The 13,491-nt window shown below is 40.6% G+C and overlaps 1 protein-coding gene across 2 annotated transcripts in view; it reads left to right on the top strand.

Moving 5' to 3' along the window:
* The window catches only part of LOC107601116 (glypican-6-like), a 60,671-nt gene that overhangs the window by 41,335 nt on the left and 5,845 nt on the right, over positions 1-13,491 (top strand). For both annotated transcript variants that reach the window (XM_016293146.1, XM_016293147.1), the window contains exon 4: positions 12,294-12,691. In XM_016293146.1, coding sequence (XP_016148632.1) covers positions 12,294-12,691 — 398 coding nt within the window. The remainder of the gene's footprint in view (positions 1-12,293; positions 12,692-13,491) is intronic.

The following is a 13,491-nucleotide window of genomic DNA, read 5'->3' as shown; positions in this document are numbered from 1 at the left end:
TTGGTTTATTAGGCATTTATTACATTTATGTTTGAATAGAATCGTGGTACTGAAGTAACACGTTTTTACATCCCTGTTGCGGAGGAAGGGAACTGAATCAGAGGTGATGGCTTGCAGGGAACATTGATGGAAGTGAGAGGTGACCTGGTCGGCTCTCAAGATTGCCTGTTTGTGTGAATGTAAAAAGAAAGTGTGACTTCAGGGAGTGAATGGTAACAGGGATCGTGTGTATTGCAGCCAGATGTGAGCAGGAATGTGACGTGTCGGAATGCGGCGATGGCCAGATCCCATCAGCCGCCTCCTCTGCTCTTTTTCTCTGTTGCCTTTTGTCCCTGTTCTCTCCCCCTTTTCTCTCTGCCATAAGTCTGTTATGCCTTTCATTTCTCCTCCATCTCCAGGTTCTCAGGTCTTTTGAACTCTTACCGTGGGAATACGCTCTGAATCGCCAGTCTGCGTAAAATGTGCACTAGACCCTGGCATGTGACTTAATGAGCTAAACGGCCTTAAAATACCAGTAGCTTTTATGCTGGCAAACAAAGACACCGTCAATGCGTTCTTTCATTGAAACGTAAGTATTTTCTTCGCTTTGAAAACGTCTTAAGGTGTAAATTAGATGCTTGAGTGTCTTTGAGAGTGTGTTTTTTCTCGTTTACGCACAAGCAGACGTTTCCTCTGTGCTGGTCAGGCCTACAGGATGCAGAGGTGAATGTATTTATAGTAAGTAATGAAGACTAAATGGTTACACACAACTTGTTCGGCAGGAAATGCGGTAGAACATGTTCGCTATCAACACAGCGGCTAGATGTCATTAAGATGAAATGAATTTAAGCGCGCACACTCTTAAGTGAGTTTGGGTGCGTGTGCACTGGAAGCAGCCTCTGCTTTCAAAGCCTCAAGGCTGGAGTCACGGGCAATTAAGTCCCCTACCAGAAATAGTTTTCCTCTAGAGCTTGGTGTGTTTGTTCCTCCCCGTGCGTCCGGTCTGGGTCTAGGTGACCCCAACTGGAGGAGTTGTGATTGCGCTGTAAGAATTAGGATTAACCCCCGACCAAATTCTCATCCTCGACACCTCTGCAGGGGGGTTTGAAATCCCACAAGGAAAGAAAGAAGCTGAGCAACTAATTGGCACAAATAGGGAACAATTACCGCCTGGGATAAAGAAGAGTTATCAAAGGGGGATGAGTAGAGGAATAAGCTGCTGTGGAGGGTGGGACAGTGAATAAGGAATTTTCCCTCCTCCGGATGTCTGAGGAACATGTTTGAGCGCTCGGAGATTTGGGACCTGTATTGAGGCATTTGTTGAGTCCAGACAGCCCATTCCATTCCTCCTCATAGATATTGTAATACGGTTCTGTAGTTCACCCTCCCGGATAACCTTTCACACACATTTCTAAATCGATGCGAGATGGTTGTTGTAATGGAAAAATCAGAAGGGAGGTCCACAGTCTGCTTGTTGGCAGACTCCCGTGTATCATAAAGTGTCTTTTAATGACGAAGTAGGATGCCTGAGTAACGCCCCTCCAACTGTAACGCTTACAACACTGGGTCCCAAAATCTCAGCAGTTATGTTGGGAAGGATGTGGAGAGGAAAGGGTGTGGGGGGTGGGGGATGTTGAGTGACTGGCTGTGCTTTATGCACAACTTGGTGTTCACGATAAAAAAAAAGGGGGAAATCTTTTAAACTCATTTAAAACAAATGTGTTGTTGGATTTTTTTTATTTATTATAAAATGGTTTAAAAATGAAAAAATATAATGTTGTAACGTGGCACAAAAAGTGCTAACATTTTCAACACACCTTGAAAACATGTGAATGTATAAGTATAAGACACCTTTTTTTCAATCATTTTTTTCCAATAAAAATTCTGTAATTTTATTAAGTTTTAGCGGACATTGTCTTTTTCTCTTGACATTTTACAAACTAAACTAAACTAACCTTGCCTTCTCTTCTCTTCTCTTCTCATCGAAAGGTCAGTTTATCTGATATTTTATGAGACTTACTGACCTTGACACACAGTCATAAGGATCTGCAGATAGTCTCAAAGATATTTATTTATTTAGTTAGTTTTTTAATACTAATACTTTAAAAATGTGCTTCACTGCTTTTTTTCTGGTAATTGCTACATGCATGATTTGCATTTGTAAAGTATTTTTAAGTAATTTATTAAATTTAGATAAAAAAATAAAAAAAACTGGTCACACTTTATTGTAAGGTCCAGTTCTCACCATTAACAAACCATTGACTGCGACTTTTGCTTCAAACTCCTAATTTGCTGCTGTTGTGGCAAATTTCTATTTCACTAAAGGTATGAGACAAAAGTCTTTTGAAGATTTATTTTCTTGCAAGAAAGGGTCAACAGTCATACAGATTGGCTGCAGAGTTAGAGGTCTGGACGGGTCAGACTCGGGCTCATTCAGCTTCTCTCCTTTTATTGTGCCCATATACGCGCAGAGCACACATAGGCTACTGTATGAAATATTGTTATATTGATTATATTATAAATATTATAATTGCCTACACAATGCATATACTATGCACACATTGGCATACAGGTGGCAGCTGACCATGCAGAGCATCAGGGAGAAGTTGGAGTGTGGGGAGTTACTAAATGTTCCCAATGCTTCGGGAAAAGCTGCATTTTGGAAGAGTTTTGATTTGATTACCACGGCAAACAGTGAACATGTGTGGTCATGGTCATGTGCAGTGCAGAATCTACAAACATATCCTTGCACATGACAGCAAAAAAGGCACGCAATAGGCTAAAGCATGCCGCAAAACCCCAGCAAAAGTAATTACCATGAATGTGTCGGGGGGGAGGGGGGAAATAGTAAGGAGGTATTTTAATTATTTATTAATAAATTAGTGTTTTCTGAGTCAGTGTCGCAAAGATGATGATCCTGACTCGCCATCTCCTCATTGGATGCGCCTTTAGAGAGAAATGCATCTTTATGGATTTTATAATGAAAGCGTTTTTGTTTTTAATTATTTAGTTTTATAGTAATTTAAAGCTTTCTATAGATATATTTAGCAAGTCTTTCAGGCAAGTATTCGCTGAGTTTCGGTTCATCACTGTGAAGCACTCCTCGCCGAAATCGCATCTTTATTTTATATTAGATTGGTTTATTAGGCATTTATTACATTTATGTTTGAATAGAATCGTGGTACTGAAGTAACACGTTTTTACATCCCTGTTGCGGAGGAAGGGAACTGAATCAGAGGTGATGGCTTGCAGGGAACATTGATGGAAGTGAGAGGTGACCTGGTCGGCTCTCAAGATTGCCTGTTTGTGTGAATGTAAAAAGAAAGTGTGACTTCAGGGAGTGAATGGTAACAGGGATCGTGTGTATTGCAGCCAGATGTGAGCAGGAATGTGACGTGTCGGAATGCGGCGATGGCCAGATCCCATCAGCCGCCTCCTCTGCTCTTTTTCTCTGTTGCCTTTTGTCCCTGTTCTCTCCCCCTTTTCTCTCTGCCATAAGTCTGTTATGCCTTTCATTTCTCCTCCATCTCCAGGTTCTCAGGTCTTTTGAACTCTTACCGTGGGAATACGCTCTGAATCGCCAGTCTGCGTAAAATGTGCACTAGACCCTGGCATGTGACTTAATGAGCTAAACGGCCTTAAAATACCAGTAGCTTTTATGCTGGCAAACAAAGACACCGTCAATGCGTTCTTTCATTGAAACGTAAGTATTTTCTTCGCTTTGAAAACGTCTTAAGGTGTAAATTAGATGCTTGAGTGTCTTTGAGAGTGTGTTTTTTCTCGTTTACGCACAAGCAGACGTTTCCTCTGTGCTGGTCAGGCCTACAGGATGCAGAGGTGAATGTATTTATAGTAAGTAATGAAGACTAAATGGTTACACACAACTTGTTCGGCAGGAAATGCGGTAGAACATGTTCGCTATCAACACAGCGGCTAGATGTCATTAAGATGAAATGAATTTAAGCGCGCACACTCTTAAGTGAGTTTGGGTGCGTGTGCACTGGAAGCAGCCTCTGCTTTCAAAGCCTCAAGGCTGGAGTCACGGGCAATTAAGTCCCCTACCAGAAATAGTTTTCCTCTAGAGCTTGGTGTGTTTGTTCCTCCCCGTGCGTCCGGTCTGGGTCTAGGTGACCCCAACTGGAGGAGTTGTGATTGCGCTGTAAGAATTAGGATTAACCCCCGACCAAATTCTCATCCTCGACACCTCTGCAGGGGGGTTTGAAATCCCACAAGGAAAGAAAGAAGCTGAGCAACTAATTGGCACAAATAGGGAACAATTACCGCCTGGGATAAAGAAGAGTTATCAAAGGGGGATGAGTAGAGGAATAAGCTGCTGTGGAGGGTGGGACAGTGAATAAGGAATTTTCCCTCCTCCGGATGTCTGAGGAACATGTTTGAGCGCTCGGAGATTTGGGACCTGTATTGAGGCATTTGTTGAGTCCAGACAGCCCATTCCATTCCTCCTCATAGATATTGTAATACGGTTCTGTAGTTCACCCTCCCGGATAACCTTTCACACACATTTCTAAATCGATGCGAGATGGTTGTTGTAATGGAAAAATCAGAAGGGAGGTCCACAGTCTGCTTGTTGGCAGACTCCCGTGTATCATAAAGTGTCTTTTAATGACGAAGTAGGATGCCTGAGTAACGCCCCTCCAACTGTAACGCTTACAACACTGGGTCCCAAAATCTCAGCAGTTATGTTGGGAAGGATGTGGAGAGGAAAGGGTGTGGGGGGTGGGGGATGTTGAGTGACTGGCTGTGCTTTATGCACAACTTGGTGTTCACGATAAAAAAAAAGGGGGAAATCTTTTAAACTCATTTAAAACAAATGTGTTGTTGGATTTTTTTTATTTATTATAAAATGGTTTAAAAATGAAAAAATATAATGTTGTAACGTGGCACAAAAAGTGCTAACATTTTCAACACACCTTGAAAACATGTGAATGTATAAGTATAAGACACCTTTTTTTCAATCATTTTTTTCCAATAAAAATTCAGCACTAGATTTAGCAACTTTCAGACCCTTTTAGCTGCTTTTTTCCATAGAATATTCATACTGACAAACCTAGCGACTTTTCTGGATAAACCTTAGCTATGGTTCAGTTGGAAGATTTAGCCAGTGCTGTCCCGCGAACATGAGGTCTGACTTTCCCGGAGAAGTGTCACCTCTCTCAGCGTCTGTTCTGTGTGCAGTCACTAGTGCAGTGAGCGGCAGAGCAGCAGCGCATTCAGTTGGCCACACCGCAGCAGACTCGTCAATAAATGAGTACAAAAAAATAAATAAATAAATACTGTCATGTACCATGAAACCGGTATAATTTTGAAAAATACCGTGATATAAATTTTTGGTCATACTGACCAGCACTACATTAACAAACAAAAAAATGCTCCAAACGTTTTTCTAAATTAACTTAATAAAAAAATGAAACCAAATATAATCACTTTGACATTACATACAAAACTGAACTATTTTAATAGCTGAAACAGTAGTAGCCTATAAGCTGACAGGCTCGGGCCAAGAATTCTGATGAGCTGTCGGACAAGGGCCGGGCTAAGGCCTATATTTTGGCACTTTTCCCACTGCGTGGTACGGCACGGCACGGCTCGGTTTGCGTTTCCACTACAGTTCAGTACCACTTTAGAGTGGGCGGGATTATTCACATGTCGTTATAGTTGCGCCGCCTCTACTACCACGACTCCTAAAATAACTTTTTCATTCCGCGTCGCCCCATCAAGCTCTAGCTGGATCCGCTCCTCTGCTATCAACGAGAGGAGCATCTGTTCTTCCGCAACAGACAACAAAAAGTTTTGGTTGTTAAAAAAGGGTGCGCTTGTTCAAAACAGTTGCGTTCGATCCGCGGTTCTGTTGTGTTTGTGTGGCAAGTTCAGTGACGCAGGTGGTGACGATTCTCTCCGGCCAATCCGTGATCAGCAGAGTTTACACGTCACGTTTTGGTAACGGTATGGTTCACTTGGAACCCCAACCGAGGTGGTACTAAAAAAAAAGTACCAGGTACTGTACCCAGTGGAAACCCCCCAAAAAGTGAACTGTACCGAACCTTACCGTGCCGTACCATGCAGTGGAAATGCGCCATTTGAGGCCCGTGCAGGGCTCTATGCAGAGTGTGACAAAGAGACACCACCGCAACTCAACATTTATACCTTCATCAAATCCGGATGCTTTGATCTCATCCAATCATAATGCATATTGAATAGTTGTTAAACGGATCGTAGTTGATCTGTGATCCGTACGGACCAAGCCCCACAGTTTCGGCACGCATGTGATCCGCAGATTAATTGCAAAATTTAACCACAATAGAGTGAACGTTTGTCAATTGTATGTTTACACACGCAAGCGATTTTAAACCATTCCAGCAAAAGAAAAGGCGAAAGGGAACTCGATTCGTTACTTGCACGTTGTTTTCTATGTTCGCAGATGCACACATATGAAGCACGTAACACCGAACTGAACCCTCTTTCGTATCTCCTTCACTCCTTGCCATTGAACACATGCATATACACATAAAAGTATGACAAAATACTGATCTCGACAATCATTGTGGTAAATGCTGTTCAGTCTGTTGTGTCTTAAGTGAATGAGAACAGCAGAGAAAGAAATCGGATGTGTATCATTATAATACTCTGCAGTGTCACCTCACAGTTAGCTGAGCAGTAAAATTAATAAACACTATGTGAGAGTATAATTTCGCTTCAGAGCACGTTGGAACACAAATGGCGCTTTTCCACTGCGTGGTACGACTCGGCTTGGCATGGCTCAGTACGGTACGGCACGGCACGGCTCGGTTTGCGTTTCCACTACAGTTCAGTACCACTTTAGAGTGGGCGGGATTATTCACATGTCGTTATAGTTGCGCCGCCTCTACTACCACGACTCCTAAAATAACTTTTTCATTCCGCGTCGCCCCATCAAGCTCTAGCTGGATCCGCTCCTCTGCTATCAACGAGAGGAGCATCTGTTCTTCCGCAACAGACAACAAAAAGTTTTGGTTGTTAAAAAAGGGTGCGCTTGTTCAAAACAGTTGCGTTCGATCCGCGGTTCTGTTGTGTTTGTGTGGCAAGTTCAGTGACGCAGGTGGTGACGATTCTCTCCGGCCAATCCGTGATCAGCAGAGTTTACACGTCACGTTTTGGTAACGGTATGGTTCACTTGGAACCCCAACCGAGGTGGTACTAAAAAAAAAGTACCAGGTACTGTACCCAGTGGAAACCCCCCAAAAAGTGAACTGTACCGAACCTTACCGTGCCGTACCATGCAGTGGAAATGCGCCATTTGAGGCCCGTGCAGGGCTCTATGCAGAGTGTGACAAAGAGACACCACCGCAACTCAACATTTATACCTTCATCAAATCCGGATGCTTTGATCTCATCCAATCATAATGCATATTGAATAGTTGTTAAACGGATCGTAGTTGATCTGTGATCCGTACGGACCAAGCCCCACAGTTCGGCACGCACGTGATCTGCGAATTAATTGCAAGAAATGAACCATAATAGAGTACAAGTTGATAATTTGTTCGTATTTACACAAGCAAGTGAATTTTAAACCATTCCAGAGAGAAAAGGTGAAAGGGAACTGGATTCGTTACTCGCGTGCTGTTCTCGACGCGCACAGCCGCGCACACATGAAGCGCATACACTCGTTTCAGACGGCGCGCGAACACCAAACTCAATCCTCTTTTAAATCCTTTGAACAGACACATACACATAAAATTGACAAAATACCCATCTGGACAATCATTCAGTTAAACACAGTCAGTTATGTCTCAAGTAAATGAAAACAGCTGAGAAAGAAATCGGATGTGATGTGTATCATTATATTGGATCGGTGCATCAGGTCTTAAAGGAACAGCGGCCTATAAATACTGCTGCTGTCATTAATGATCATCAAACAACAAAACAGCTGTGATAAAAATCTACATTTAATTTATACAGTGAACACTCTGTAGTGTTATTTTCCCTAATTATTGCATTTCTGTATTTGAATACTACCTACCTTATTTTATTTGTAACATATTCTGTTGTATTTAACTATGCTTGTAATTTGTGTATTTGTTCTTATTTTTACTGGCTGTTCTCTTGTCTCTTTAATCATGTTTAAACTTTCTTAGTTAATCTAGTAGTATTTGCTGTGGTATCAAAGAAGTACTTCGCTTTAAGTAATAAATGGAAAGCAAGTTAAATTGAAATATTTTTCTTTTCTTGCTGATCCGAAAAATTATCCGATCTGTGGGTCAAAAACCGTAATGTGATCCGAACTGTGAGATTTGTGATCCGTTGAACCACTAATATTGAACATACATGTCCATTTAAGGTGTCTAACTATGTCCTCCAGATGCGTTTCTAAGAAGCCAGGATGTCTAAAAGCTGACATAACATTTTCTTGTCTCTCACTTAGATTTCCTGTTATGTCTCATATATCTCATGACAAAGCACATGAGATTAAGCACATTAATTAGACATAATAAAGAAAGAACACTTCTTAGTAGAGTAAAGCAAATAAAACTACTAATAATATGAATAGAAAATACAATTTCCTCTACACTGCTTATTAATAGTTAGTAAGGTAGTTGTTAAGTTTAGGAATTGGTTAGGATTAGGGATGTACAATTTGGTCATGCAGAAAATGTGATTTATAAGCACTAATAAACTGCCAATATGTTTATAACAGGCATGCTAATAAGAAAATAGTTAATAGAGAGAACGGGTCCCTATACTAAAGTGCCACGCCATTGACCCATAAGCAGTTTAACAAATGTTTTTTGCATCTAGCTGGGGTATAATTATTGTCTCTAGTCGTGCCTTGATGCATATGCACAAAAGTCTTCCAAGAACTACAGAAATTCATTTCACTTGACTGTGATTTAGCATGCACGTCCTTGAAGTGGTTTTCTGACAAGTGGCTCATGTAAATTCTTGTTTTCTTTGGTAATGGCACACTGACTTGCAAACCTGGAAAATCTTCTCCTCCTCATCCTCACCTCGTTCTTTCCTCCCCCTGACTTTAAACTTGTGACAGCTCTGACATTCCTGGGGATCTGGAGGAAGACGGGTGCGGTGGCTCTTAAGGTTTAATCTCTGTCAATGGAGCGTGGAGCTGGGTGCCTTCTATATCTCTCCCTGTGTGGGGACAGGGGCCGAGGGCCATTCGTGGGAGGGGAGCTAAATGTGAGGGCTGCGGTGTTTCCGGTATCCGTGGTTACACAGCAGGATGGGGGCATTTAGAAGAGCCCTCAAATACACTTGCATTCCCCTGTCCGTCTCTCTCACACACACCTCTTGTCATTCAGCTGGCTGTGTGTTAGCTTGAGGTGGAATTGACGGCGGCACAGCGTGCTTTGTTTGTTTATAAACCCGAGGTGTCTTGTTTGTGTCGACGAAGTCTATGGGTAGTGAAAGACGGTTTACGAGAACACAGATGCATGGCCACTTAACACTTCAAAGTCTCACTCATTATGCCCAGGGCATCTGTGCTGCGGGCCAGCGGGCTTTTAGCGAGAGGAGAAAGGCGGAGAACAAATGGCGCGCTTTGCAGAGCGAGCGCGGGAAGAGAGGCGAAGCATTTCTTTCGGAATTCTCATTTTGTTCAGATTAAGAAAGTAGTGTTTGCCGGCCCGGGTGAGAGAGAGGGTTTCATGGGAGAGAGGGGCTGGATTATTTGGGGAGGCTGGGAAGGAAGGGGGTCTGACATTCCTCAGGATGAAGTAGGGCATTGTTCCCAGTCTCCAATGAAGAGAGCCTTCTGAAGCCACTGATGAACTGAAAGCAGGATAGAGTCAGTGAGTGCGAGGGGTTTCGGGGGGGTACAGGTCTGTTTTCGGGGAGGGGGGTCAGCATTATTCAGTAATCCTATTGAAAAGCCTTCTGAAGGACGGAGCGGGAGCGGTGCGGAGAGAAAGAAAAGCAAATGGAATGTGACAACAGGAAAATGCCATTGATAGTGGTCAGCCTCAGCCGGCTTGATGGGCGAGACGTTAGCTGCCCTTCATCCTTTCTGTGCTCTCAGCTTTCTCCTTAGACACAAAAGTTATTTTCCTGGAACGTAGCGAGTGAAAACCATGCGTTGGGTTGAATGGAATATGCATTAATCTGTTTAGATAATAACCGTGTGCTTTTCTGGCCTCGCTTGCGGTTCTGGTAGGTTTTCCAGTCAGCGAGAGCAAGTTAGGCTGAGGGCTTTGCGGAGCACTAAATCGCTGTCTCTCGAGCGTCATTGTAATGACAGTCACGGACGTGCTGCCAGCTGACGTTCCAAAGTTAATAACAATTCATTTTATATGTGTTGAAGTTGACAGTCTGTGTGGTTATTCTGATGTGAAGTCTTTCTGCGTGCATACTCTGTTCCATGTTACGCATGTGCTCCAATTCATATCTGTTATGTTTGTGTTCATGGCCAGTAAGTGCACATTCTTTTTAAGATAAGATGTAGAGATCTCATTTCTTATCTTGTGTCTTATTTCTCATGCGAGAATACTGGGGGCTTGCGAAAATGTGGGCTTGCCAAAAATACCCATTTGCAAAAGTTTCTTAATGGACAACTACTGAATGTTAAAACGGTAGTTTCATCCTTTAGCTACTCCCTGCCATGTTGTTCCAAATGGAATTTTTTCTATTTTCTGTCAGATCTTTTCTGACAGTTCAAAGTGGTCACATCTGTCACGTTTCAAAAAGGACAAAAAAAGCACTGTAAATGTAGTCTGGATGACTTTGCCTGTATTCCAGGTCTGAAGGTTGAAGACAATAACTTTTAATAAGCTGACAGGTTGGACTTCATCAATCGTTATTGATTTCTGAGCATCTCATAACAAAGCATCATGATGTCAAACCTGCACTATATTTTATTTGAGAATTGCAGGGAGTGAAAAATCACTGTCAATCTTAATGGCTTCAGAAGACTAAGAATATAGTACATAGACTACTTTGGTGCTTTTTTAGTTTTTTTACTTATTAGTCCTTTTTGGAGGTTGACAGTTAAACATTTGAAATGGTGAAACTAAAATGTAGTATTTAAAATGTTTACTTTTAATCTAATTATCAAGTAACACGCTTAAGGTAAAATTATAATTTCATACTTTACATGTGCTTTAATATGTTAGTCAATAGGGATGTGACGATTCAAATCGGTTGAGATGCTAAACAAATCGCGATTCATTTAGGTGTAGGAGTTTAAATGAATGCATGTTTGAGGGGAACTTACTGTCTTTAGAAAAGTTTAGATGGTATTTTTCCTTTTCATCTTGCCTCTGTATAATGCATATTAAAGTTTATAAGTGCAGCGCTGCTTTGTTTACAGCGGAAACCAAGGAAATGCTTTAAGCGCCACCTGCTGGCAGAAAGCTTTGCTGTTTCATGCAGATATTCTTATTTATAGTTTCACAAAACTGAAGTCAAACCATTCTGTTTTTGCTTCAAATTTCGAAACTATACAATCTAATTTAGTTTAGAAACTGCTCATGTTGCATGTATGCAGCATCTTTGTTTGGATAATGATTAAAATGCAGTGGTTGCCTCTAATTTTAAAAGGAAAGCACAGACAAAGCCTTATTTTGTTTATATGAAGATATTTATTTTATTTGTGTTACTTATTTATTTGATTTGGGGCTTGTTTTAAAATTTCAATTTAGTTTTATTTACATTTACATTGTTTACATTTTGTAATTTAGCAGATGCTTTTATCCAAAGCGATTTACAAATGAGGACAATAGAAGCAATCAAAACCAACAAAAGAGCAGTAATATGCAAGTGCTATATTAGTATATTATTATAGTATTATATTTCAATTTCACAAAGAAATGTGCAGCATTTTGTCCAAGCAATAATAAAAGGACACATTTAATTTATAATTTGTCTTAAATCTCATTTTGTTAAAAAAATTGTTTATAATAATCGTGAATCGAATCGAATCGTGAAATCAAAATCGTGAATCGAATCGTGAGTTGAGTGAATCGTTACATCCCTATTAGTCAACAAAAAAAGTGTTCAAAAATATTAAGATGATTAATAGTGTAGCTTAAAGTAAACCTTTTAATTTGACATGATTACAAAGTGCATTTTTTGTTGCTCTTAAGTGTGTTTAGAAACAATCATGAAAGTACTCTTAAGTATTTTCATTGATAAGATTACCTAGAAGTTTATATATATATATATATATAATATGCATTTAAGATTTGAAGCATGCATCTTATTGGAACATTCACTCCAGCAGGTGTCACATAAGGAATGCACTTGAAAACCTTCATCACCTTTGACATTTAGAACTAACCAACTCTCTCGTTATTGTTCTTTCTTTTCAGAGTTCTTCAGAGAGCTGTTAAGCAATGCAGAGAAATCTCTCAATGACATGTTCGTGCGGACCTACGGCTTGATGTATGTGAAGAACGCCGAGCTCTTTGAGCATTTCTTCCATGAGCTACGCCGCTACTACAGCAATGGGAGCAGCGCCGTCAACCTGGACGACATGCTAACGGATTTCTGGACGGAGCTTTTGGAGCGCATGTTCCGACTGGTCAACGTGCAGTATGAGTTCAGCGACTCGTACATGGAGTGCGTCAGCAGGCACATGGAGCAGCTCAAACCCTTCGGCGACGTTCCACGCAAGCTCCGCCTGCAGTTGACCCGGTCCTTCATCGCAGTTCGCACGTTCACGCGCGGCCTGACGCTAATGCCTGAAGTGGTGGGCAAAGTCTCCACGGTGAGAAGCTGTCTTTGTTTGTTTGTTTTAAGTTACTTTGACTAGGGAGGGGTAAAAAAGGTACATTTTCCAACAAAAAAAATTATTGAATGTGATGCAATACTAAGACAAAATAATGGCAAGAAATGTGATTTGTCCTCGAGGGCTGCATGCAAAAAAAAATACAATGTTACCAATGTAGTCTGATGCATTAACGAGTGACTAATGATTATTTCTTGTAGTGAATTAAAAACCTGAATTAAAAAGCGTGACTAATGTAGCTTGATTCATGAAGATGTGAGTCGGTTCTTTTAGGGAATTAAAAACACATTGCGATCAGTGTAGCCTGATTCATGAAATTAATGACTCTTATGAACAGTGTTATTTTAGTATTAGGTTGTTTTTTTCTTTCATATTGAGTTAGTTTATACATTTTCAGTTTTCATTTAAATTTGACTTAAATTTTTTGTAAACTTTTAGTAATTCTATGAGCTTTTTTCTTTACATTTTACTGTCTATCTATCTATCTATCTATCTATCTATCTATCTATCTATCTATCTATCTATCTATCTATCTATCTATCTCTATATATATTATTTTAATATTTAGCCACTAGCTGAAAACTTAAGTTTTTCCATCATGTCTAATCATTTTTTTTCCACTTTTATTTTAATTAACAGAAATGTTTTTAATGGTTTGTTTCACTTTTTGTATTAGTTTAAGATAACTCTGCTTATGAACAGATTATTTTATTGAATAGTTCAAAAGGGTCAGTTTAATTAAGTTTGAATCAGTCTGAAACACTGGCCTGATTAAAACA

Source organism: Sinocyclocheilus grahami, unplaced genomic scaffold (genome assembly GCF_001515645.1).
Source record: "Sinocyclocheilus grahami isolate Dianchi unplaced genomic scaffold, SAMN03320097.WGS_v1.1 scaffold299.1, whole genome shotgun sequence".
Classification (NCBI taxonomy): Eukaryota; Metazoa; Chordata; class Actinopteri; order Cypriniformes; family Cyprinidae; genus Sinocyclocheilus; species Sinocyclocheilus grahami.
This window is presented reverse-complemented; position numbering and strand designations above follow the sequence as displayed.